Here is a 27,181-nt window from a genome sequence, read left to right as displayed (position 1 = left end):
GGATGTTGTCAAACGTTTTGCTTTCCTTTTCTTCCCCATCCACGAAGAAAAAGAAGCAAAGTCAAAAGGATCCCCAAACACCCGGACTAAGCCGCATGCTCCTTCGGCGTCGCGCCGGCGGTGTCTATGCGCCGCGCTATGGCAGATTTTAAAAGCTGTAGCCACGCCCCCTGTGACGTCAGCTAGGCTGCTCAGTCACTCACCAGCTGTGTCGTTTCTTGGGGCCTCTCTCGCAGGTAGGTCACGGGGGAGGGGCCGACTGCCCTCTCCTCCCTCCTTTTCACTCCCCCTGTTCTACACCTGTTTGGCCACATGTTTTCAGGTGACTATAACCCCTTATACTGTAAGGGGTTTAGCACCATGAAAACATGCATCCAAACCCCCTGAAAACTAATAGCCTCAACATGCATTTGCATGTGGTGATCGCTATTAGCCACAAACATAAAATATGCAGCCAATCCGCAATTTATGAGCAACCCAGAAAAGTGTACAGAAAAGCAGAAAATACTGCTCTTCTGTACAACCTCTGATTTAATATCCTAGCAATATTTACATTGGAGGAACCAAAAATGTAAAAAAAAAAATTAAATAAAAATGTGCCAGCTGGTCAGGATAGGAAAATGGACGCTCAGTTTTACCGGCATCTGCTTTTCCTAACTGACTGCTGTCAGCGGGTTTGGAAAACCGATGCTGGTAAAATTGAGCGTCTGTTCTTAGCTTGCTGACAGAGCCCCTCTGCTGGGCCGAGGAGGTGCTGGGGCGTGTAATCATCCCTAGCACCTCCTCTTAGCGTGACCCCTCATTTACATATAGGATCGCACGCCCAGGAGAGCGGGCGCTGAACACGAAGTGCCCATTCTCTCATGATCATTTCTGTATTGGCCTGATTGTGCCTGTTGGTTCTTGTTTGATGGTCCTACCCCCTCTTTTTTTTTTTTTTTTTTTTTTTTTTATTTGGTTGAGGGGTAACCTGTCGCTAGACATTCACCATATGAGGACTAACATCCAGTTTGTCAGAGAGGTTAATTACTTGTAACATATTTTCTGAGGACAGGATGTCAGTCCTCATGAAACCCCCCCCCCCCCCCCCCCCCCCCCCCAAAACTTCCTGTGGAGTTGGTTATGCTGTTTTATTCTAAATAAATGCAACACTGAAGAGACTCCTTGTGGATGTGGTATAATGGCATGTGTGAGCACACCCAGAAAGGCACAATCAAAGTTCTAGAAACTTTGATATAAGTATTCCATGCCAGCTCTGACATCCTGCTGTTCTTGGAGAACATCTGTTACAGGGTAAATTGATTTTTTTTTTCTTTAAAATCTGGTATCATGCTTAGAAGGGCCTGTGTTAAGTGTGTAACAAATATAAAATGAAACCTCTTTTCCAAAATTGCTGCTGAATGTTTCAGGCGTTTGATCTGCTTATAGTGGTAAACATGTTTAGGTCTTGGCAACAAGTTTTGAATATAGTAAAGTCTGTTCTGATTTGCTAGGCACATGAGAATTGTGTGCAGGTTAGGCATTGGTTTTGTCACTCAGCACTTGTGCAGGTAGCAGGACTTCGCAAACCCATAGCTTTCAGGACATCTGAGGAATATGCATAAGATATTTGTATACATTGGAGATCCAATGCATGCAAACTTAGCTTATGCATATTCATTGTAAATATCCTGAAAATCCAAGTTAGCTGAAGGGTCATTCAGAAAAGGTTTGGGAAACCCTGGCCAAAAGGATATCTTTCAGGCTAAGAACAATACAAATATTGATGTCCCCTTGGTTCTTATATAATCTTCCATTCTGTGCAAAGTGGTCATTTTGTGAGAAACTAAAATGTAGAGAATGCTTTAAACTAATATCCTTGTCTCAAACAAATGCCATAATGTCCAGTTGTGATATAAAACTTCTCATTATTGGGCCAGCTCAGTGGCAATGCTGTGTGCTGCCCTGCACCCAGGGTCAGTTGAACCTAGGGATGTTGCAGAGGCAATGCTCATGGCTGCTTGGTGGAGCAGCCATGATAGTCATTGAGGGTGACAACTGGTGGCTGAATTTAAAGCCCATGATAGAGTTCTGGAAGAGTATAGGGATTACTTGCCATTGCTGGATGGGAACATTGGCTGGCTGGATTCCAAAGGTAGCGATGTGTGTTCTCAGCCAGAAGACTGGGCTACAGAAGAGGGATTCTTGAACATACCCAGATCAGTCCAGACAAGTTGGTTTATTCATCCCAGCAGATGGAGGCAGAGAACAAAACTTTGGGACACTTCTACATATCAGAGAGTGCCCCCTGCAGTCCCTTAGTATTTCTCTGCCTCCAGCAGATGGCAGAGCCTGCTTATGTTGGATTCAGCAGACATCCTCAGAGTTCTATCCCTTTCCCAAGCAGCCCGTCGAGGTGGGAATAAAATATGTGGTGGATGCCTTGTACCTTTGTGGCTATGTAATTGGTCGGCAGATATGTTGTCCAAATCTGTTATGCAACCTTCATTTTTAAAGGCAAGCTTCTGTTCGGGGAGGACTTCGATCAGCTTATGAAATCCCTGGGGGAAACAAAGGGCAATAGATTATCGGAAGATAAGAAAACTGAAGAAGCCCTTTCCCTCTTGGCACTCTTTTTCTTAAGACGTGGAGGTTTCGTTCCGGGAGGGGCTTGGGGACCTCTGTTTTGAGGCAGACTTCAGGTCGACAGCAGTCCTTTCGAGTTGCGGGAAAGCCCTTTAGAGGCAGTACTGGTCAGGGGACTGGTGGAAGCAAATCTGCCCAATGGAAGTCAGGCCGGTCCACTCCTCGCAGTCAACAATCAGAGGCAGGGTGTCTCACTTTCCACAAGGAGTAGAGCAAGATTACCTCTGATCAGTGGGTGCTAGAGGTAGTAAGGGACGGTTACTCCTTAGAAGTTTCTTGCCCACCCAGGCAGGCCTTTCTGGAGTCTCACTGTCTTTCCCAAAACAAGCATGCGGCACTAGAGGAGATGCTTCAAAGATTGCTAAGTCTAGAGGCTATAGTCCCGTTTCCACTGTGAGAACAAGGTCAGGGAAGGCACTCCACTTATTTTGTAGTTCCAAAAAAGGAGGGTACCTTTTGCCCCATATTGGATCTGCAAAAATAAATCTGCGTTTATGGGTGCCACGTTTCTGGATGGAGACATTGTACACAGTGACTATGGTGGTTTCGGTGGTCTGAAAGGGAGAGTTTCTGGCATCTCTGGATCGTACTGAGGCCTATCTGCATATCCCCATTCAGCAGTACCACCAGAAGTTCATCCGGTTCAAGGTGCTGGATCAGCATTTTCAGTTTTGGGCCCTTCCCTTCGGGTTAGCCATAGCTCCTCGAACCTTCACAAAGGCGATTGGTAATGGCAGCCTTAAGGAGAGGGTGTTGGTGCACCCCTAGCTGGATGATGGTCTCATTGGAGTGAAGACACAGCAGGTGTGCTTGCATTCAGTGCACAGAGTGTCTCTTCTGGAATTGCTGGATTGGGTAATCAATTTGGCAGTCAACTGGTACCTTCTCAATCCATAGAGTTACTTGGCTCAATTCGATACCCAGCAGGGCAGAGTGTTCCTGTAAACCGACAGGGTAGCCAAGCTACAGGGTCAGATAAGTTGCCTGCTCCACCTCCCTATACCAAAGGTCTGGGATTACTTACAGGTCCTGGGCTCAATGGCCTCAATATTGGAGCTGGTGCTGTGGGCATTTTCTCATATGAACCCGCTGCAGAAGGCATTATTATCCTACTGGAACCCCCCTGTCAGAACACTACTTTTCCTGTCGATAGCAGGGCTGAATTAGCCATGCTGTCATGGGAGCTATCTTCAGGTCCCGGGAGGCGGAGCTTTTGCCCTCTGCGGCTGCTCGTGGGTTCCCACGCAGGAAAGTAACACTCTCTCCTCTGTCTGTTTTTTCCGCACGTGGGATAGCACGTGGAGCTTCTTTTCTCCTCAGAAGATTTTTTTTTTTTTTTTTTTTTTTTAAGAATAAGATGTCATAAACAGAGCAGGCAACCAGGGTTCACCCTGTTCTAAAAGATCTTGGCTTGGGTACAGGTCAATACTGGGAGGGCTGCAGGTGGCACACTCGGATATGTAGCAGTGTTCCAAAGTTTTGTCCCCACTTGTCTGGACTGATCTGTGGTATTGTAGGAATAAAAATTAGCAGGGAAGAACCAATTTTCCTTTAAATAGGGAAACATGTGAGTAGCCCCAAACACAGCTATAGAAACCTAAAACAGTAGGAGGTAGGCTATGGCATTGTTTTTTTGTTTAAAGCTAGGCTTTTGGGTGAATTTGTAACTATGGTTTTATGAATATTTTTTTGTTTTTCTTTTTCATTTGCAGGGAGAATCAGTAACTGTTTCTGGCCGCATTGAAGGACTGTCAAAAGGGGATCATGGTTTTCATGTCCATCTTTATGGTGATAATACAAACGGTAGAGTGGCTTACTTTTTTTAGGTGTAGGAATTCATTATAATTAATGTAATTAGAGATCAACGCATGCTACTATGGAACTTCTAAGGGTGGTAATGACCTCCTGTTGTGACTATAAATACCAAAGAGCAAGTCATGTATAGAAAATTAAAGTGAATATAAAAATGCTTTGTAAAGCATGGGTCCATTATCTTATTGCAACTCTCTGCCTTCCACATAATCTGACATTAAGCCTTACAGAAACCCTTGTGACATGGTTTGTGATACGTATGCTATTCCAGTGAACATTTGTAGCCAGAAAAGTTAAGCATCTGTGTGACTCTCATTTTGGCTATAGTGGTACTCTAGCTTCACTTTTGAAATTCAAAGCATTATACCTGCATTTTCTTTGTCAATTATAAATCTATTAGAAAATCTCTCCATTTAGGTTTTTTGTGTTTTTAATATGGAATTGTATTCGCTTGTATGCAACTGAGTGTGGGTATGAATAGGAGCAAATGTCTAGCTCTCATCCTAATCCTTTCATTATGCGGTTGGGAGGAAAACTTTAGAAAAAGCGAACAGTGGTGAAACAGGAAATCATATGTAACACCTGAACAAATCCACATACCTGTTGCCAGCCTTGCTGTGCGCAGGCGTTATAAACAAAGGAGAAACCTGTTGCCTCTTGTACTGTACTAGGATTTTGCTGATACATGAGATTAACTTCATGGAGTGCCCCAGTCCTATTATCTGAAAGGATAACTTAAGATTCATATTTACCCATTCTAGACCTCATGATTTTAAAGATCTCTATCATATCCCCCCTCAGCCGTCTCTTCTCCAAGCTGAACAGCCCTAACCTCTTTAGTCTTTCCTCCTAGGGGAGCTGTTCCATCCTCATTTTGGTCGCCCTTCTCTATACCTTCTCCATTGCAATTATATCTTTTTTGAGATGCGGCGACCAGAATTGTACACAGTATTCAAGCTGGGGTCTCACCATGGAGCGATACAGAGACATTATGACATTTTCCGTTTTTTATACACTATTCCCTTCCTAATAATTCCTAATGTTGTTTGCTTTTTTGACTGCCGCAGCACACTGAGCCGACGATTTTAAAGTATTATCCACTATGATGCCTAGATCTTTTTCCTGGGTGGTAGCTCCTAATATGGAACCCAACATCGTGTAACTACAGCAAGGGTTATTTTTCCCTATATGCATCACCTTGCACTTATCCACATTAAATTTCATCTGCCATTTGGATGCCCAACCTTCTAGTCTCACTAGGTCCTCTTGCAATTTATCAATCTGCTTACCAAGGTTATTGTGCTTTAAAGCCATGTAGATCGGGGAGGGAAGGCTCATATGCTTGTAATACATAGGTATCAGAAGCAGTAGATGAGTATGAGGGGAAGGATTGTTTTTCTGTTTTATACTTATACAATTATAAGTAAGGGATTTCTCCTTTGGTGCAGGATGCATTAGTGCTGGCCCCCACTTTAATCCAGAGAACAAAAAGCATGGTGGCCCAAGTGATGCGGAGAGGTGAGTTTCGATGTACTGATTTTCTGAGATCTGTGCATTGCTGACAAATAGTGGACCTGTTTCTACCTTGAGTAGAGTTGAATGTGATGTGCTGAATGCCTCTTCTGATCCTTTGTTCTGAAGGAAGCAGTTGATGTCCATTTTTAAATCCCCTCAGACAGCTCCTTAAGGCCAGCAGGTTCTCCCCTATCTAGTTCTGTAATCCCAGTGTTTTTAGGAGTGAGATGCTGACAAAACCAAGAGCTTGTGCTGTCTTTCCTCCTCCCTCCTGCCCATAGATCTTTTTTTTAAAGTTGGGGCCAGTCCTGAGGCCAATTACTACCGTTGTGACAGAATATTAAGCAATGTGAGCATGTACTCTGCACTCCAGATTTCTGATTTCCACACTGGAGGTGGACTTGAGGGCAGAGCACGGCCTTGGGACTAGCCCCAACTTAATTTAAAAAAAAAAAAATGCATGGAGGGAAAGGGGGGGGGGGGGTGTCAGTCTTCTGGTGACTGGGATGTGAGGGAAAGATGGGGAAATTGGTGGGTCGTTTTTTTAGTATGTGTAGCTGATGTGGGAGGAGTTTCCAGCTGGCTCCAGATTTTGCCCAACAGTTCAGTCCTGGATTTATTGTACTGCATGCAGGCATCTGGAGTCTCCCTTTTTCTTAGGAAACATAGTATGGTATTCTGACTAAAGTCTCTTCATACAATTGGGTAAATTTAGGTCTGGATCAATCCTGTTGGGCAAATCTAGACCCAGTTGGCAACACTACCTTGGATGGAAGAGCGAGAGGAAAGGCTTTCTTAAGAATACTGGTGGAAACATGTTAAGATGTAACTCTTAGAAAAATGTTCTTAAACTGCCAGTACAGGAAGTACTCCACTATGAGAGGCCTCATCAGTCCTGCAGCCAGTCCAAGCAACTTAAGGAAAGCAGCTAACCGGTTTATGCCCTGTTAAAGGCTGGGAAACGCCACACTAGATTATTAGTCTTTAAAATTCTCAGTTTTTAAAGTTAATATTTGCAAAAACATTTTAAAAATTCGGTTGCCAGTTAAGACATTAAGATTCCCTTGTATGATTTAATTCTAAAAGTAAACAGCTGTTTACTTATTTATTTATTTGATGAGTTTTATAAACCGTTATTCGGTGGAGCCATCATAACGGTTTACAAAGTGAAAATACTTTTTTCTTAACAGTATTGAAACATTATAACAGCATGAACATATATTGAAATAAGCAGTTCAGGTCAAATAACTATTCTTGGGGTTGAAGTGAATGGAGGTGAGTTTGGTTGGAGCTTAGAGTTGAGAGAACTGGCAAAAAATTGGGGTGGAATAGCTAATGCCTGTCTAAACAGGAACAGCTGAGGGCTCTTAAAGGCTTTTTTAAATACAGTGAATGTGATGAGTAGAAGCTAGAAATGAGGTCGGGGGGGGGGGGGGGGAGAATCATATGGCTTTTCTCATCTGCCCAGGCAAACTTCTTTACTTTACAATCCCATCCACTCCAGAGATCCCCTGTGCTTGTTACTTGTCTCATGCTTTCTTAAATTCAGATACTGTCCTTGTCTCTTCCACAGGAGACTGTTTTATGTATCTATAATGATACCTCCTTAGAATACTCCTCAGTCCTACCCTCTTCCACCCTCATCCCACAACAACTCGTTTCAGAAATCCTTTCCATTCAGACACTACCTTTTTGAGGTATTTAAATGTCTCTAGCATGTCTCCCCATCTCACCTTTTTTCTATGGGATAGACTTAAAACATGAATACCCTATACTTTACAACAAAGACCACTGGCCACCTTCTGGACCAATTCAGTTCATATTTTTGAAGGTACAGTCTCCAGAATTGGATACAATATTTCAAATGAGGTCTCACCAGGGACTTGTATGGGTGCATACTTTTTTTTTTTTTTTTAAGGGTACATGCTGGCCCTTTCAGTTCTAATAGCTTTTTTTTCTGTATTCTGCAGGCATGTTGGAGATCTTGGTAATGTAACTGCTGATGAAAAAGGGGTTGCAGAATTTAAATTTGATGATTCTCTGATTGCTCTAAATGGGCCCCATTGCATTATTGGGCGCACCTTGGTGGTAAGTATTGCCTTGCAGGATTTGCTTTATTGCTGTATGGATGAACTAACCACTCAGTCATGTGATCAGTCATGCATTGGGATAAAAGTCCAGCATCTAAAGTGAACACAAACTAGCCTGGGTATCTAAGTCAACCTGCCTGCAGGACTCTTCTGAACTTTACAGGTTCAAAACTCTGCTCCAATTTACTCAGAACCTTCATTGACCAAGAAAACGAGCAATCTCATTCTTTGTAAAAGGAAAAAATGTGTAAAATGAACAAAATAAAACAGGACTGGGGGAATATTGTCATTAGTGAAAGAGTGTAACTTTTATGTATGAAGTTAGTAATGAAGCAAGCTCTTTGGCTTTGGAGAGGGTGAAGTGATCTTGGTAAGTATACATGAGAGGAAGTGCCAGCAGTGTAGGAATGTAGATGAGGGAGCCTCTTCCAAAAAAAGATGGGCTCCACCTTCACTAGAGTGGAATTAGGCTACTGCCACTTCTAGTTTAGAAGCTGCTCTTAAAAATAAAAAAAAATGAGGGAAAGCCAACAGTTGCTTAGCAGCACATGGTTCGGAGGGAAGTATCTTCAAAGGATACTAAAATAAGAGAAGTTGAAAAAACACATGTAGCCCATTTACCTATAAGTGAAGAACAGATTGAGTTAAAACACTCCAAAGTATCCCTGTCAACTGTCAGTTGTACATATAAAAAAAAAAAGTACATTGATGGCCATATTCTAATGGTAGAACTTTAAAACGGAAGATGAGCAAGTTAGAATGTATAGCACTGAATGAAGAGGTAGACTTAATTGATGTCTGAGACTTGGTGGAAGGAGGATAACAAGGGTATTGCTATACCAGAGTATAAATTATATAGCAATGATAGGTTGGATCACCTTGGATGGGGGGGGGGGGGGGTAGTGCTTTGTTAGGGATGGCATAAAATACAACAAAGATCCTGCAGGAGGTTAAATGCACAGTAGAATTTTCATGAGTGGAAATTCCATGTATGATAGGGAAGAATATAGCAGTGGGGATATACTACCAGCCACTGGGCCAAAATGAAGAGATGGATGATGAAATGCTAATGGGAACTTGGGAAGCTAACAAATTTTAGCATCGCAGTAATGGTAGTTTTTAATTATGCCAATATTGACTGGGTAAACGTCACATCGAGACTTGCTAGAAAGGCAAAGCTTCTAAATGATATAAGAAAGCCATTTTAAACCTAATACTTAGTGGAACACAGGATTTGGTGAGAGGTAATGGTAGTGGGGCTGCTCAGCAGCAATGATCATAAGCAGGCTGATTCAGTACGGTGCACTCAGGCCGAGCACACAGTTAGCCCCCGTCTGGATGTGCGTTTTCGACGTGCTATTATTACCTCTTATACAGTAAGGGGTAATAGCGCAAGGAAAACACGTGTCCAACCCCCCCAAACTAATAGCGCCCGCAACATGCAAATGCATGTTGATGAGCCTATTAGTTAGTTCTGCGCGATACAGAAAGTAAAACGTGCAGCCAAGCCTCACATTTTACTCTCAGAAACTAACACCTGCCCAAAGGCAGGTGTTAATTTTGGCCGGCACCGGGAAAGTGTACAGAAAAGTAGAAAGACGGACGCTCAATTTTGCTAGCATCCGTTTTCTGAACCCGTGGCTGTCGGCAGGTTCGACAACAGACACTGGTAAAATTAAGCATCTGCTGTCAAACCCGCTGACAGCCGCTGCTTCCTCCAATAAGGAGGCACTAGCACCTCCTTATTAATGTGGGCCCTCGTTTGAATACGGATCGCGCACCCAGGAGAGTGGCCTGGGCATGCATCAGGAGAGTGGGCACTCGCCTTGGAGCGCCGGCTGTCCTGTGCATTTTACTGAATCGGCCCAAATGTGATCAAATATAACTTAATGATTGGAGAGGACATTATGTAAACATATTGCTCTTGTATTTAACTTTCAAAAAGGAGACTTTGATAAGATGAGGAAAAATAGAAAAAAAACAGTGCAGCTACAAAGGTTAAATTTGCATCAGGTGTGGACATTTAAAAAAATTCAATGTTGGAAGCCCAGACCCAGATGTATTCCATGCATTAAGAAAGGTGGAAGCAAGGCATAACTACAGCATTGATAAAAGATGAGGGGAAAAGCTTTTAGCAAAAAAATCTTTTCAAAAATAGGGATAAAGGATCCAACTAAAGAAAATAGGAAAAAGCATAAACATTGGCAAGTTAGATGTAAATATATAGATAAGGCAGGCAAAAATGTGAAAAGAAGCTCATTGTAGAGGCAATCCTCATTAAAATTTTTAAAATATATCCATAGTAAGAAGTCTGAGGGAGTCAGTTGGACCATTAGATGAATGAGGTTACAGGAGCACTTAAAGAAGACAAGGCCATAGAAGAAAAACTAAATTGTTTGCTTCAGTGTTAACTGAAAAGTATGATGAGGAGATATCTGTGCTGATAATGATTTGGAAGAATTGAAACATATGGTGAATCTAGATGATGTAATAGGACAGATTTGACAAACTAAAGAGTAGTAAATTGCCTGGACCAGATGGCTTACATCCCAGAGATCTAAAAACTAATTGAAATTGCAGATCTATTACTACTGATTTTGTAACCTATAACTAAAATTATCTATTGGCAAGGTTTATTAAAACTGGGGTTATGCAGGCCAAGGGTGTAAGATAAGATGAAGCCTTGCAAGAGGAGATTGAGGGTGGGGTAGGTACTGTTGGGAGCAGGGAGAATTTTTTACTATGGTTAAACTGGACAGTCTACCAGCACACTTGGTCTGTTCTATGTAATGGTATGTGGATTATCTTCTGAAAAATGTTTTGTTTAAATCAGTCTATTGTACCTGAAGACTGGAGGTTGCTCAGCATGATTCTATTCTTTCAAAAGGGCTACAGGGGTGATCTGGGAAACTAGACAGGTGGGCCTGACTTCAGTGCTAGGAAAAATTTGTAAACAACTCTAAAGAACGAAATCAAACATTATAAAAGGTATGGTTTATTGGCATACAGCCATAATGGATTTACCCAAGGGGAAGTCTTGCCTCAAAATCTGCTACAGTTTTTTTGAAGGTGTTAATAAACATGTGGATAATAGTGGTCTGGTGGATATGTTTCTTAGTGTCCAGTCAGATGAATCCAGGACAAGTGGGTTATTCACTTCTACCAACAGATGGAGACAGAACTAACTGACATCACAGTATTCTGTACCCTTGCACTGACGACAGCCTGCCAGTATTCTCCATATCAGCAGATGGCCATGCATCTCTCTTCTGGGGATTGCTTCCTATTGAAAAAACTAAGGATATTACATTTGCCCCACTCTCCTGCGGTGATACCAAAAAGTCCTTTTTCCAGTTGGGAATTCCTGATTCCCATTGTCCCTTAGATGAGTGCCTTGGTCCAGTAGCTGGTTTTTCAGCCAGCATGAACTTTAGCTGCTTAAGTGGCTGAAAGGAAGCGGAGCGTGGCGGTGACAGCATATGCCTTCTTCCCCCACCTGCTTGCAGCCAGAGACCTTCTCTATTCTCAGCCAGGTAAGACTAAGCTCAGGTAAGTCTTGAAAGAGCGAAAAATATTTAGACACTAAAAGAGGCTTTTGTATTGTAGGCTTCCTCCTCCTGGTCTCTGTGCTCAGCTTGCCTTTCCAGCCTTTTTCCGTGGGGAGGTCGAGGGATGTGGGCAGCCTGTCGGGCTGAGTAGCCTCTGTAGGCTAGGCCCCGCTCTGAGGCTTATTTGCTGTGAGCCGCATGGTAGGCTGTAATGGCGTTTTTGCATGCTTTTAAGGCTGCCCTTTACAGCAGGGGTGGGCAATTAATTTTCCCTTGGGGCCACATGAGAAATTGGGATGGTTTTAGAGGGCCGGACTAATATAATTAACTCAGTTCTCAATAGCCCTACTTATGAAAAGACAGCAGTTTACCACCAATGCATGTCCTCTGAGAAAACACAACAAATAAGACAGATACAAACGCTTACATGCTAGCAAAATATCTCATCTCGGTAACAGACACAGAACCGACCTAACATACTCCCAGGATCTGTAGTAATGCACATAAACTAATCCGCACACAGTTACACCTGTATTATGGAATACACTCAAACAGGAGCAACCCTATCTATGAAAAGGCAACACTACAAATATTAAATCAGGTCCTAAAAACCAATACACCTCTTATTAGGAAAACAGAACTAGCAAGCACTATAGATCCCCACACAGAAATAATTGTAAAACTATACTAATAAGCAGAATAAATGTTTCAAAACAGCTATGAACAGAATAACATCCAACAATTAAAAACTCATAAAAACTATTAAACATTCTCCAAACACCAATAAAATATTTCAAAAAAGCAGACATCACACAATTAAAATGGCAGTCAAGAAAAATAAACTTAAAGCCATCTTTACTTACCCCCTCTAGCAGCTCTCCTACTCCCCGTCCCTGCAGGCCGTGGCACACACCAGAAGCAGCAGTAGAAGCTAAGCTCTATACTTATGGTCCTCTTCCTTAGTGCCCATGTCTCTCACACACACACCATACCAGTCATGCCCCCATGACCAGTTTCTGTCTCTCACACACACCAATCATCTCCCAAACAGTCTTTGGCACACACACACCAGTCACCTTCCTGAACAGTTTCTCTCATGCCATACACACACACAGGCTTCCCACTCCCGTGTTCTACTTACATATATGATCTTCTCACTCTCATAATCACTTTCTCTGTCTCTCTCTCTCTCACACACACACACTCACTCACCAGTCTCTCACTCCCATGCTTGTTCTCTCCACATGCACAGGCTTCTCATTCCCATAATCACTTTCTTTCTCTCTCACACACACACACACACACACACGTCTCTCACTCCCATGCTTGTTCTCTCCACATGCCCAGGCTTCTCATTCCCATAATCACTTTCTTTCTCTCTCACACACACACACACACACACCAGTCTCTCATTCCCATGTTCTCTTTCAGATATACAGGCTTCTCCCTCCCATGATGTGTCTCACACACACCCAGGTTTCTCACTCCCATGCTCACTCTCTTCACATGCACAGGTTTCTCATTCCCATAATCACTTTCTCTCTGTTACACACACACCAGTCTCTCTCATTTCCATGCTCACTCTCCACACCTTGGGGTGATAGTGTCTAGCGATCTGAAAATGGTGAAGCAATGTGACAAGGCGATAGCTAAAGCCAGAAGAAAGCTGGGCTGCATAGAAAGATCTAGTAAAAAAAAAAAAAAAGTGATCCCATTTTTCCTAGCGTGTAACAGTTGGACTGAGGACCAATGGGTATAATGTCCTCCTGATAGCAGTTGGAGACGGATCAGATTTCAATCTGACGTCAGCCCTAGTACATATACCCCTGCAGGACGCCATGCTCTTCAGTATTTTCCGTCTCCATAGCAGTTCAGGACTCTATACACGCTTGCACAGCATTAGAATATTCTAACCAAAGAGATCCAAAACAAAGCCACATCTCTAACCTACATATGTATATGGAGAGTATTCGAAGCCTGGTGTGAAGACCGCGACATCCTCCCGTGGACAGTCGAAATTCCCACAATTCTGGAATTCCTGCAGAACAGCTTACAGAAGGGGTTGTCTCAACTCCATCAAGGTGCAGGTGGCCGTGTTGGCCTGCTACAGAGCCTAGATGGGGAGCGGCAGCCTAGCCTCTCATCTGGACATCTCCAGTTTCCTGAAAGGTGTGAAACAGATTCAACCACCTTTATGGAATTTTAATCTAGTCCTAGACTTCCTAGCAGGAGCCACCTTCAGACCCACCCGTGGTCTGTCCCTCTGACTACTAACACTGAAGACTGCCTTCCTAGTGGCAGTCTGCTCAGCCCATCGCATCTCAGAGCTTCAAGCACTGTCCTGTCGAACTGTTCCTCAGGTTCACACCGGGATCCATGCAGCTACGCACAGTCCCCTCCTTCCTCCCAAAAGTGATTTCTCACTTCCATCTAAACCAAACCATCTCGCTGCCCTCGCCAGACAAGCATAAGGACTCAGAAGAATCTCGCCACCTTCGCCATCTTAACATCAGCAAACTCCTACTCCGATATCTGGAATGGTCAGAATCCGTACGAAAGGCGGACTACCTTTTCGTCCCTTCACAGCAGGAAGAAACAAGGGGAAGTGGCCTCACGGGCGGCCTACGTAGAGGCAGGCAAGCCTCCACCTCTACAAGTCAAGGCCCATTTCACTAGAGCCCAGGCAGTGTCCTGGGCAGAAACCAAGATGCTGTCACCCGCCGAGATCTGTCGGGGGGGCGACATGGTCCTCCATTCATACCTTCTCTAGGTTCTGTCGCCTGGATGTTCAGGCTCGGGAGGACACAGCATTTGCAAGGGCAGTACTAAGTGGGCCACGGGCAGCCTCCCACCTGGTTCGGGAGTAGCTTTTGTACATTCCATTGGTCCTGAGACAGTCTGCTACTGAGAATTTCGTTTTCCTTAGTGTAGATAGATGGACTCAGCATCCTGCCCACTGCTGCAGACAAATCACGGAATCCTCTGGGGACAATCCCCGAGAGCAAGACAAACACAGGTAAGCCAAGCTGCCCTCTAATTAGGATAACCATACCTAACAGGTGTCTGCGTTTCTCGGTTGAGTGCACTAGTGGTCTCCAGCTGTAACATCAACCAGTTCAAGTTAATCGTCACACATGTATCCACGATTGCTTTTCGAAGAGAATACTGAAGAGCATGGCGTCCTGCAGGGGTATATGTACTAGGGCTGACGTCAGATTGAAATCTGATCCATCTCCAACTGCTATCAGGAGCACACTATACCCATTGGTCCTGAGTCCATCTGTCTACACTAAGGAAAACGAAATTATCAGGTAAGTAATTTCTCCAGTATAGGTCCTTGGAGAGGCCTCACATGGAGCACTGTTCAGTTCTGGAAACCGTATCTCAAAAGGCACAGACAGAATGGAGGTGGTCCAGAGAACGGTGACTAAAATGTTGGTAGGTCTCCATCAAATGACTTGAGGCGAGATTGAAGGACCAGTGTATGTATACACTGGAGGAGAGGAGGAACAGGGGAGATATGATAAAAACCCTTCAAGTATCTGATGGTCTGTAGTGATGCACAATCAACAAACCTCTGAGGGAAGAAGATCAGTAGAACTAGGGGCCACAAGATGAAACTCCAGGGAGGACAACTTAATGTCAGGAAACTTCATGGAGAGGGTGGTGGATGCCTGGAATGCCCTTCCTGAGGAGGTTGTGAAGACAAACTGTGAAAGATTTCAAAAGTACATGGGATAAACACTGAATCCCTAAAGGCTAGAGGAGGGAAATGAGGCACGGGATTAGCTTGCTGACGTGGTTACTACTCTAAACCAATAAGCCTTCATACTGATGATGCAACTCTATCTTTGCTCTCTGCTTCAGTGGTAGGGAGTAAAGATGAAAAGAAATTAGATTGACAACAACCAACAAAGATATTGAACTGTATTGTCTGTGATAACAAATAAGCATGGGGATAACTTGCTTGATACAGTGGTTACCAACCTTAACCTACAAACCTGATACACTTTCTGCTTCACAGGGGTTGGAGGGAAATTGGACTCAAACAGTAACCAATGAGTGTGGGAGACTGGATAGGCCTTTTGGTCCTTTCCTGCCATCATTTATTCCTATTTCTGTTTTGGTCCACTCTTCAGCCAGAGGAGTGGCTTCCATAGCAGCCAGGTGTCACTTATGGCTGAGAAGTTGGTTGGATGTGACCTCCAAGGCTAATCTCACCAAATTGCCCTTTAAAGGCTCACTCTTTTTTGGAAGCAAGTTAGAGAAACTGGCCAGTAAGTGGGGCAGATCTCCAGTTCCTTGTTTGCCAGAGGATAAGAAGCAGATGCCACGCTCTCTTAACATGAAAGGTCGTACTAGAGGATCTGGGCATCTTTTTCCCTATAGAGGAACAACTTTTCAGAGAATTTTGCCTTTTGGTAGATCTCTGTCCTTTTCAACCCTGACAGCCAAGAAGGGGTGCAGTTTCAGGTCGTGGAACCTCCCTACCCTCCCGATGAAGATTTGCCAACCCACCCCCAGGAACAAGAGAAAGGAGAGGTGTCTCCCATCAGAGGTGGGTTGAGATCACATCTGATCAATCCTGGAGATATGGGGGTATGTACTGGATTTTCAGTGTTCATTGGGATGTGGTCATGGTATTCTCCCTACCAGTCACCACAGAAGAAGCAGGCAGTGGAAACTGTATTGGCAAGGCTTTTCAGTCTGAGGGCTGTGGTTCCGGTACCCCATCTCAGAAAAATACGGGTCTATATTACATTTATTTCATTGTGCCCAAGAAGGAGGGCTCCTTTCATCCCATCCTGGATCTGAGGCATCAGTCGTCTGCAGCTAACACATTTTCGCATGGAAACATTGCGCTTCTTATGTCTGTACAGTCGGGAATTTTTTTTCTCTTTGGATCTGTCCGAGACACATCTTGATGTTCTAGATGGATGAGAATATGAACACTATCTGCAGTTCACAGTTCTGGGTTGCCATTATCCATTTCGGGCTCTGCCTTTTGGGCTGGCCACCACTACAAGGACCTCTTTCCAAGGTAATGCTGGTGGTGGCAGAATTAATAGGATGGGATCCTTGTTCACCTGTATTGGATGACTGGTTGATTCGAGCCAAGTCATTGGAAGACAGCTAAAGAGTCTGACAAGGTGATCTTCCTGTTTCAGGTGCTTGGCTGGGTGGTGAACCTAGTAAGAGCAGCCTTCGGCCTTTCAGTTGTTGGAATACCTCGATTTGGTTCGGTTAGCCACAAAACAGGGCAAGGCTTTCCTGCCAGAAGCTCGAATTCAGAAGTTGACACACATGTCTGAACACTCTGCGCCTGACCATATGGTCTTATCTGCAAGTACTTGGCTTAATGGTGGTGGCCCTGGAAGTGGTCCCATGGGTGAGGGTGTTTGTGCATCTTCTTCAACAATCCCTGCTATCTGTGGAACCCACAGTTTCTGGACTGTTTCAGTTTGGCTCCTCCCAACTGCAGTGGTAGTTGCAGACACATCTAAGGAAAGGAGTTCCTAGCACCACTGGACTGGCTAGTACTGACCACAGAAGTGAACCTCCTTGGTTGGGGGTGCTCACTATCAAGAGCTGATAGTGAAGGAGTCTCTGGAATATCAATTGGCTGAAAGCCAGGGCAATCCAATTGACATGTTTGCAGTTTGACAGGCTGCAGGGTTGGTCGGTCCGGATAATGTCTGACAGTGCAATAATTGGCTTACATCAATTGGCAGAGAAGAACCAAGAGCCAGCAAGTGTCATTGGAAATAGATTAGCTTATGGAATGGGCAGAAATACATCTCCAGATCTCAGCCTCACACTTAGTAGGAAAAGTCAATGTAAGAGCAGACCACCTCAGCAAGGAGAGTCTGGACCCAAGAGAATAGGCATGGTTAGGCAAGGCATTTCAGCTGATTCTGGATCGCTGGGTCCCCCATTTCTAGATATGCTGGCGTCTTCTTGCAATGTGAAAGTTCAATTGTTCAATCGCAGGAGAGATCCAAAATATGTGGGATAGATGCCCTGGTGCAGGAGTGGCTGGAGGACAAGTTGTATGTTTTTCCTCTATGGTCCATGTTAGGCAGATTGATCCACAGGATAGTGCCACAGAGGGATTGTGCTCTTGGTTGCTCCAGATTGGCCCAGGAAGCCATGATATGTGGATTTTTAGCGGCTCTTGGGGGACTCTCCCCCCTCAATTTCCAGCACACAGGAATCTGTTAAGGCAGATTCCTGTGTGCTGGTTCATCACAAAGATTCAAATGTGTTATAGTATGGCCCTTGAGAGGGTTTGCTGAAACGTGGATACTCTGAGGCAGTGATTTACACTTTGCTTAGAGCTAGAAAGTTCTGCATTTTTCTTGGCCTATGTGCAGGTTTGGTGAGTTTTGTTTTGAGGCTTGAGGATCTCTTCCTCATTTGGCCAAGATCCCACTGTCTGGAATTTTTGCAGGATGGCTTGACTACAGGTTGGTCCTTAATTCATTAAAGGTACAAGTAGAAGCTCTGGCCTGTTTCAGGGGCCAGGTAAGTGGTGGTTTGTCAGCTCATCCTGAAGTGGCCCATTGTAAGTGAATCATCTTTGTCCGTCCTTGCAGTTTTTAGTATCCTTATGGCGTTTTAACATGGGCTTGATTTCTTAGTGGGTCCTACGTTTAAACCAATGTGTAACCTGTCCTTGTTAATGACCTTAGTGTTTCTTGTGGCAACTTTGTTTGCAAGCTGCAGGCCTTGTGTTGCTGGGAGCCATTCCTCCGGGTGTCTCCAGGGGCAATACACCTGCGTGCTGTTTGATCCTTTGGTCACTGAATGTCACTTGAATCAGTCCATCTCCATGCCATCTCTGGACAGTTGTAGAGGCATATTGTCTGTTGCGACCCTTGGATGTCAAGAGACACATCCGGTATCTGGAGGCTACTGACCCTTTACGGAGAATGTATCATCTATTTGTCCTTCATGGCAGTACTAAAGAGCTGGCCTCTCAGACTTCAGGAGCTTGCTGAATAAAGGAGGTAGTCACGGCAGCATACACTGATGCTGACAATGTTACATAGTTAGGTTAGGGCTCATTCCAGTAATGCTCAAGCAATGCCTGGGTGGAAGGTTGCTATCTCCCATCAACATTTTGCCAAGCTGCGACTTGGTCCTCCTTACACACCTTTTTCCAGGTATTATCATCTGGATGTGCAAGCCTGGGAGGATGCAGCCTTTGCACATGCAGTTCTGATAGGACCACAGGCAGCCTCCTTCCCAATTCAAGAGTAGCTTGGGTACATCCCACTTGTTCCGGATTCATCTGACTCAATGCTAAGAAATGAGAAATTACTACTTGCCTGACAATTTCCTTTTCTTTAAGACAGTCGGATGAATCCAGCTTCCCTCCCTTGGCTGCCAAATGATTGCACTATGGTCCTTCTGTGACTGTTATAGGTATTACTGGTAAGTTAGTCCAGTCCCTAGACTAGTGTTAATATTTCTTGTCTGAACTTCTTATGTTCTTAACTGTTTCTTGTTGGTTGAGTATTGACATGATCTGTTTTTAATACGTTTTTTGCTAGTCTGTCCACAGTTGCTTTTGAAGAGAATACTGGCAGGCTGATTCACTGCAGGGATATATACTGTAAGGTCAGTTTGCTCTGTCTCCATCTGCTGGTAGAGGTGCATAACCCACTTATTCTGGATTCATCTGACTGTCATAAAGAAAAATAATTTATCAGGTGAGTGGTAGTTTCTCTTTTGTCAACCAAAGTCCCCTATGAGAGACTCGGGGGTGGAGTCATGGAGTAGGAGGCAATGTCCTGTTGTGGATTGCAAACTGGTTAAAAGACAGGAAGCTGAGCAGGTATAACCACTTTTCTCCCAGGAGAAAGGCAAACAGTGCACTGCCTCAGGAATCTGTACTGGGACTAGTTGCTTTTTAATACTTGAACTGGAAAAGGGAACAGGTGAGGATCAGATTTGCAGATGAAGCCAATTCAGAGTAATAAAATTGTAAGTGGATTGTGAAAAACTGCAGGATGACCTTGAGTGGGAGATTGGGCATCCAAATGGCAGACGAAATTTAATATGGATAAGTGCAGTGATGCACACGGGAAAGGTAACACAATGTGGTAACACAATATTAGGTTCCATATTAGGTGTTACCATCCAGGAAAGGATCTGGGCATCATTGTGGGCAATATTTTGAAATTCTCAGCTCAGTGTGTGGCGGTGGTGGGTTGGGGGGGGGGGGGGGGGAGACTTGGGCCATCATGCAATGGCAGGGATTGCAGCAAGAGCATCAAGATGACCCCAAAGGGACATAAGATCTGGCTTGATGAGATGGAGCGCCTCTTCAGGCTGGCAAAGACCAATGCATTGACATCGAGGGACCTCTGAGCCTTTGACGCATGCTGGGCCATATGTTCAGTCAGTCTGCTGAAAGGGATGCCATAGACTGGCCGCCTGGTTCATCCTCTGCACTAATGGACTGTTCCAAGCATCGAGGGAGGCCGAAAAAGCATCGGCTGCACGGGGATGCACCAGTTTATGCTGTGATGCTTTAGAGGAGAACCAGTCCTCCAACAATGCCAGGGGTACACCAGACTCCATTGGGCCAGATGCCAGCCACCTATCCTCTCACCTCTTGCATCCCAGCCTGTTCTGGCATTGGCAGTGTTAAGAGGAGGAATTGGAAAGTGTGCACATTTGGCTGTTGAAGGCAGTGCACAGCCTTGGTGTTGCAGCACTGTCATTCCTCAAGCTGCTTCTAGAATCCCTGCAGGTGCTTATTGCATCTTACTGCCCTAGTCGGTGTCTTTTCCCCAGGTGGCATCAATACCCCACAGGGCAGCACCACCACCTGCTGGTTCCTCAGAGGAGGAAACTCCCCTAAGGCCAGGTAAGACAGGGGCTTGAGGCACTATGTCCAATTCTACCAATGCTTACATCACTGGGCAGAGGCAGAACTCCTAGGGCCCAGTCCCAATGACTGGGGATGAGGGCACTATGAACCCTGGAGGATGATTCATCTGTGGTCTGACAATGCTGATGGTCTCTCCTCAGATCTTCTCCTCTAGAGTAGTAGTCCCTGTTGGAGGACCTCTGCTTCACATGTTTTGTTTGATGGCAGAGGCCATCCCCTTTCAGTTGACTGACTGAAGAGGATACCAGGCACAATATACCTAATATCCTCCCAAGGAGATCATGGCAGTTCCAGTACACAAGATCATTCTGGAGTTACTGTTGAGGATGTGGGAACACCCCCTAATGATTCCTGTGAACAGGAAGGCAGACTCAGTATATCTTGTCAAAAGGCTCTTGGATTTGACAAGTGTCAACTACTCCACCAATCTGTTGTCTAATCCACTCTCAAGAAGGCCAACTGCTCAGACCATTCCTCAGTGCCCCTGGGGAAGAATAACTGAGCAATGGATGCTCTTGGGAGGAAGGTATTCCAGGGTGTTATGCTTATCACCTGCTCAGCTGCCTCAGCAACAGCAAGACCCTCCAGTGCATAAGAGCCTGGAGGGCGAAAAACATGAGGTCCGCTTGACCTATGATATTTTCGAAACAGCATTGAGGGTCTCTGCAATGGGAATTAGTGCCCTCAGGCTCACATGGCTGCAGGCCTCTTATCTCAGATCAGAGGTGCAGGAGCAACTTGATATGCCATGTGCAGGAGAAAATCTTTGGTTATAAAATTAGACATGGTGGTCCAAACCAGCACCACCATGCAACCCTTCAACAGCTGGCCACCAGCACTCAGAACCTGCCCTCCTAGGAGGTCAGCAAGGCCAGGGCCAATGGTGTCCTTCCACCTGAGGTACTATCCTCTGCCCTCTTATTTCCATCACTCAAGACTCTTGTGGCCATTCCAGGCAACAGAGCCCCAAAGCCCCAGCTGGTGCCAAGTCGACTCCAGGGACAGGGTTTTGACTAGAATGTAGAGCATAGCACAGTCTCCTGTACCTGGGGCAATGGATCAGCCGGTTGGGGGACGGCTGTAGTTCTTTGCGAACCAGTAGCCCAATGCAACTTCAGACCAGTGGGTTCTTTAAATCTGCCAAGGATACCAATTTATCTATTGGATACCCCCCAGCCCATTTTGGAGCCCAATAGTGCATCAGGATGTACTAATAGAGCTCTCCTCCCTCTTAATGGCCAAAGCAGTCAAATCTGGTCCACCAGGTTAAAGAGGACATTGATTTTACCCATGGTACTTCCTGCTATAAAAGAAAACACTGTCCCATTCTAGACCTAAGGGCCTCGAACAAATTCATCCCTGGATCTGGGGGACATACCTGGGAAAATCTGTCTCAGATTTGTGGTGGGAAAATAGCACTTCCAGTATTGTGCTGCTGTTTGGGCTTGCATCAGCCCCATGTATCTTTATGAAATTCCTGGCTGTGGTTGCAACACACCTTAGCAGGATGGGAGTTCACATTTTCCTATAACTGGACAATTGGCTGGTCAAGAGCACCTCTCAGGCAGGAGCTGAGGAGTCCATGCACTCAACCATCTGGGTGTTGGGAGACCCTAGGGTTTGTCATAAACTACCCGAAATCCCATCTCAGCCAGCCCCCTTGACTTGAACTTTATTGGAGCCCTGCTAGACATGGCTCAGTCCAAGGCATTCCTGCCTCAACTAAGAGCCATCAACCTGATGGCTATCAGAGCCAGCAGATGTCATTTTGGCACACGTTGAGGTTGTTGGGGCCATATGGCCGCAACAGTTCATGCCATTCCCTTAGCACATTTATCTATGCCGCAGGCCACGCAGAACCTCCAGGATTGCAGCAGTCACCTTGTCTATCTGGGACTTTGTCCTGGTGAGTAATTTCCATTCTAGAATGAGGGTTGTCATGCTAAACACTCAGGGTCTAAGGTCTGCACAGGAACTTCTTTATCAAATCAATTTTCTGGAGCTCTGGATGATCGGGTACTTGCTATGGGCTTTCAGAGACTGTCCAACAAAATTGTCCTGATCAAAATAGACAACCAAGTAGCAATGTGGTATGTCAACAAACAGGGAGGTACAGGATTGTACTTCCTGTACTAGGAAGCAGTCCAGTTCTGGTCACTTACTGTATCTCACTGGATGGTGCTCAGGACTATGTACCTGGCCAGAACAGAACACAATAGCAGATACTGAGTCGTGCCTTCAGATCCATGAATGCTTTCTGGACTAGGGGGTCTCAAATCAGATATTCTGCCTCTGGGGAAGCCCAGTTATGGATCTCTTTGCAGTGCCTTGGAACAGGAAGGTTCCTCTGTTCTGCTCCCTGTACAGAACACATGGCAAGCCAGCCTCAGATACCCTCACCTCAATGCTGGGCGAAGGCGTCATGTATGCATATCCTCCAGCTCCACTGGTGTGGAAGACTCTTGAAGCTTTGTGAGGACAAATGGCCAATGAGGGCTATAAGGATCATAGTCCAAGATGGGTCTGGTTTCCACTCCTCAAAGATGTCTGTCCAGAAACTGACTGGGGACTTCATCACAGGATCTAGGCAGGTTGAGACATTCCAATCTCCGGGCCCTGTTGCTCACAGCTTGGATGTTGAGAGGTTAATATTGCAACCACTCTATCTCAAAGTTCCACTAGAAAGTCCTATGGACTAAAATGGAAGTTTTTCAGTGGGAGCAGAAGGCCCCAAATTTTTCTTGCGCCCTTCTAAAATTGAGTACCGTCTACATCTGAAGATGGCTTGAAGACCAACTCAGTTCATCTAAGTGCAAATATCACCATGGTGTAGATGGTACACCCATCTGTACAACCTATAGTACATTTCTTGTAGAGCCTACTTCAATTGAAGCCTCGCCCTTGTCTTGGGACATCATTGTGGTGGTAGCTCAGCTGCTGAAAGCTTTGAGCCTCTGTGCTCCTTTGACCTGAAGTACCTGACTTGGAAGGTCATATTTTTGGTGGCAGTCACTTCAGTATGCAGGGTTAGCGAGCTCCAGGCCTTAATGACTTATCCATATTACACTGCCTTTCCATGAAAGGGTAGTCTTTACGTACACACCCTAAGTAAGGTAGTGCTGGACTTCCAGCTTAACCAGTCCATCCTACCAACATTCTTTCCTAGCCCCATTCACCCCAAGGTGAAAGTCCTGCACAGTTTGGACTGCAAATGAGCCTTAGCCTTCTATTTTAAAGCAAACAGAGAAAACCATACAGTCCACCCAAATTCTTGTTTCTTTTGATTGGCAATGGTGATACCCAACTTATTCCTAACATGCTTTCTAATTGGCTAGCAGACTGTATCTCCTGTTATGCCCAGGTGGGATTGCATATTGGGAGCCATGTCAAGGCTCACTGTCAGCCATGACAGTGTTGGTGGCCCACTTGCAAGCAGTTCCCATGGAGATCTACAGAACTGCAATGTGGCGTTTTCTCCACACACTCCCATCACATTACTGCTTGTATAGGGATGGCCGACATGACAGCAGATTTGGCCAGTCTGTCCTTCAGAACTTGTTTGAGGTGTGGAACCTAACTTTGTTCCTGTCTAGGGCACATTGCTTGTGTTCAGGCTGGATCCTCCTTTGCAACAAAACGAGTTGTGCTTGTTGGCACTTATTTTGATGTTTTGTTGGTCCCCTTTTATGTTTGGGGGGAGCAGCCTATAACTAGGGATTAACCCATTCTGCTTGACTTCTTAGAGTTCCTTACCTGTAACAGGTGTTCTCAGAGGACAGCAGGATCTGTCCTCACAAAACCCTCCCGCTACCCTGTGGAGTTGGATTTCCACTATGGGTTTATTCTCCTGTATTTTCTTGAATTCTGTATTACAAGACTGAAGGGGACCCTGCATGGATGTGTGGGGTAATGCATGCTCAATGAGGCTCATTCAGTTTTTGTTATAAACTTTGACAAATTTTCCGTGCTAGGCTTCATCCAGTGTCACCTATGTGAATCATTGGAGAATACCTGTTACAGGTAAAACTCTGCTGAATGTCCTACCTCTATATTCTATGGTGAGGCTGCACCTAGAGTACTATGTGCAATTCTGGTTGCTGCATCTCAGAGTGGAAATGGAAAAGGTACAGAGAAGGGTGACCAAAATGATAAAAGGGATGGAACAGCTTCCTTAGGAGGAAAGGCTAAAGAGGTTAGGGCTGTTAAGCTTGGAGAAGATGGCTGAGAGAAGTCTATAAAATCATGAATGGAATAGGATGGGTAAATGTGAGTGGTTATGCTTTTCAAATACAAAACCTAAGGGATGCACTATGAAGTTGGTAAGTAGCATATTTAAAGCAAACCGGAGAAAATTTTCACTCTACATCCTCCAGTAATTAATCCTAGAACTTAATTGTAAAGGCAGCTACCATAGCTATGCTTAAAGGGTGGGCAGCTTTGTGGAGAAGTCCATAAACTTAATCAGGTAGACATGGGAAAATCCACTACTTATCCCTGGACATTTAACAGCATGAGATTTATCTACAGTTGAGATCCTGCCAGGTACTTGACCTGGATTGGCCTCTGTTGGAAACAGGATACTGGGTTTGAGCCCTTAGTCTGTCCCAGTATAGCTGCAGTTATGGAGGGGAGAGCCCCCAAGTGTCTGTGGGGCTGATGTAATAAAACCATGGGTTTTAACTCGTTTTAGGTGGTGGTTTGGCACTAACCTAACCTCCTGTATGTAAAATCCTGCACTAAAACGAGTTAAAACCTGCAGTAAGATTAGCATCCCTTGCTAATTGCAGGTAATAAGCTTAATAGCTATAAACTTGCAATGCATGTCTCCTTTTACCCAGAAAATGTAACTCCTGGTCAGAGGCAGGAGTTAAACTTTCTGCACTAGAGGCGGACATGAAACTGGGCTGGTGAGGCAAGTCCTCCCTTCTACCTTAAAATATTAGCCAGGCTGACCTTACTAACTCTGGAAGAGTTGCTCCCTTACTGGCAACCAATTGGTCCCTCCACTATCCTTTTTTTTCTGTGAAAGGAGCAATCCCTTTCAGAATTCTGAATGGAACTGGACCTTCTGCAGGCGGTGAAGGAGTGCCCGACACTTGAAATTTTATTAACACATTCATTGCCTGTCTGCCTGAAAGGACAAGTCCCCTTTGAGAAAACGATTGCTCCTTTCACTGACATCTGCCAGAGGAAATAAGGCTTTCTCCAGCTGGGGTTTCTTGGCGGTAGGGGAAGGATTTGGAAGGTGCTGGGTGGGATGGGGGGAGTTCTGCTCTGGCCCTACTAATTTATTTTAAGAGGGTTTGACCTGCTTGGGAGGGGAAGGATGTGACTCACCTGCACCAGCTGGATCTGAGCACATCTGGCCAAAGTAGGAGGGAAGGAGATGTAAACAAGGTTGGAATTGTTTTTAGTGCAGGCTTTGAAATGGACATGTAATGGCCACTGACTTAAAAAAAAAAGGCTGCTTAGCAAGGTTGGCTTTTTACTCTTGGTCTATTTGTATTTCATTAGCTTCCTGTGTCCCATGGGGACCACCTAACACGTGGGGGAGGGGAGGAGAACCTGCTAAAATTGGAGTTTTTAGCTTGGGCTTTATTTTATTGTACATCTGCCCCATGTGTATGGGTGGGATGAGGGGACTGTACAGTCTGTATTGGGATTGGGGAGTGAAGAGCCCAGGCACTATCTGCAATTGGGAGGTCTCTCTGGGCCCCACCACCACGATACATGCACACACCTTGAAGTGTTTTACATTTACCATATTCAGCTTTGACTTTTTTTTTTTTATTTATTAGGTTCATGAGAAACGTGACGACCTGGGCAAAGGCGGGAACGATGAGAGCCTGGTTACAGGCAATGCTGGAGCTCGTCTGGCATGTGGTGTCATTGGGATAGCAGCAAGCTGAAAGTCTTCTCTATAGGGTGCTGTACCAAGGCATTCTTAATGTGGGAACGGGCTCTTAGTGGTAGAAATGTGCAGCACAGAGGGGCCACTTTCTAGTACACTAAACTGAGCGCTGCCTCTTCATATTAAAAGCTTTCATCTGTTCCCAAGGTTCAGCTTTCAGTTTAACGCAAAGTGTGTAAACGTTTTATACAACTTGTATGGCTGCTGAAATATGTTCATCTGGGTAAAATCTGTTTTCCTTCAATGACTGTGAGTTTTGTGTTTTTGCTTTTGGATTGTTTCTTAGCAGATATTTACTATGCTTGTGTAGCTGTATTGTCATAGTGAGCTGCACCAACCCAACCTACACTTTCCTATCCTATACTTTCAAGTGAAATTGATCATTTTTCTTCATATCAGGCCTCCAGCTTCAAAGGTAATTTGGTGGTAGAGAAAAAGTAGAATATAAAATGTCAGGAATCTCAGGGCCCATTTTGGGTATGGAATGTTTCCCCTAATAAAATGAGCATTACTGCATGTATTTAATTGTAAGTGATACTAAGCCTGGTGCTTCTTCAGACTTGTGTAATTCCCATGTTTGACCTGAAGCTTCAGCTTAAAGCAACAGTACCCTGAATTTTGTTTTCCATAAAATTAGAGCCTTCCTCATCTTTGAGGCAGCTTGAAAGATTTAGCAGCTTGTTTTGATGAAGTGGCTTAAAACCTGATCACTAATGCAGCCTTTTTGCTCGCCTATGACTTTTCAGTCATCTTCTCCAAAGCATCTTAGAGGGATGTG

General features: G+C 44.8%; 1 protein-coding gene across 1 annotated transcript in view; it reads left to right on the top strand.

Annotated features, from left to right (window-relative positions):
- Positions 1 to 26,647, top strand: part of SOD1 (superoxide dismutase 1) — a 44,190-nt gene extending 17,543 nt beyond the window's left edge. The window contains exons 2-5 of the mRNA XM_029603604.1: positions 4,338 to 4,428; positions 5,886 to 5,955; positions 7,923 to 8,040; positions 26,291 to 26,647. Coding sequence (XP_029459464.1) covers positions 4,338 to 4,428; positions 5,886 to 5,955; positions 7,923 to 8,040; positions 26,291 to 26,401 — 390 coding nt within the window. The 3' untranslated portion in view covers positions 26,402 to 26,647. The remainder of the gene's footprint in view (positions 1 to 4,337; positions 4,429 to 5,885; positions 5,956 to 7,922; positions 8,041 to 26,290) is intronic.
- The last annotated feature ends 534 nt before the right edge of the window (positions 26,648 to 27,181 follow it).

The sequence above is a fragment of the Rhinatrema bivittatum genome, chromosome 5 (assembly GCF_901001135.1).
Source record: "Rhinatrema bivittatum chromosome 5, aRhiBiv1.1, whole genome shotgun sequence".
In the NCBI taxonomy this organism is placed as follows: Eukaryota; Metazoa; Chordata; class Amphibia; order Gymnophiona; family Rhinatrematidae; genus Rhinatrema; species Rhinatrema bivittatum.
This window is presented reverse-complemented; position numbering and strand designations above follow the sequence as displayed.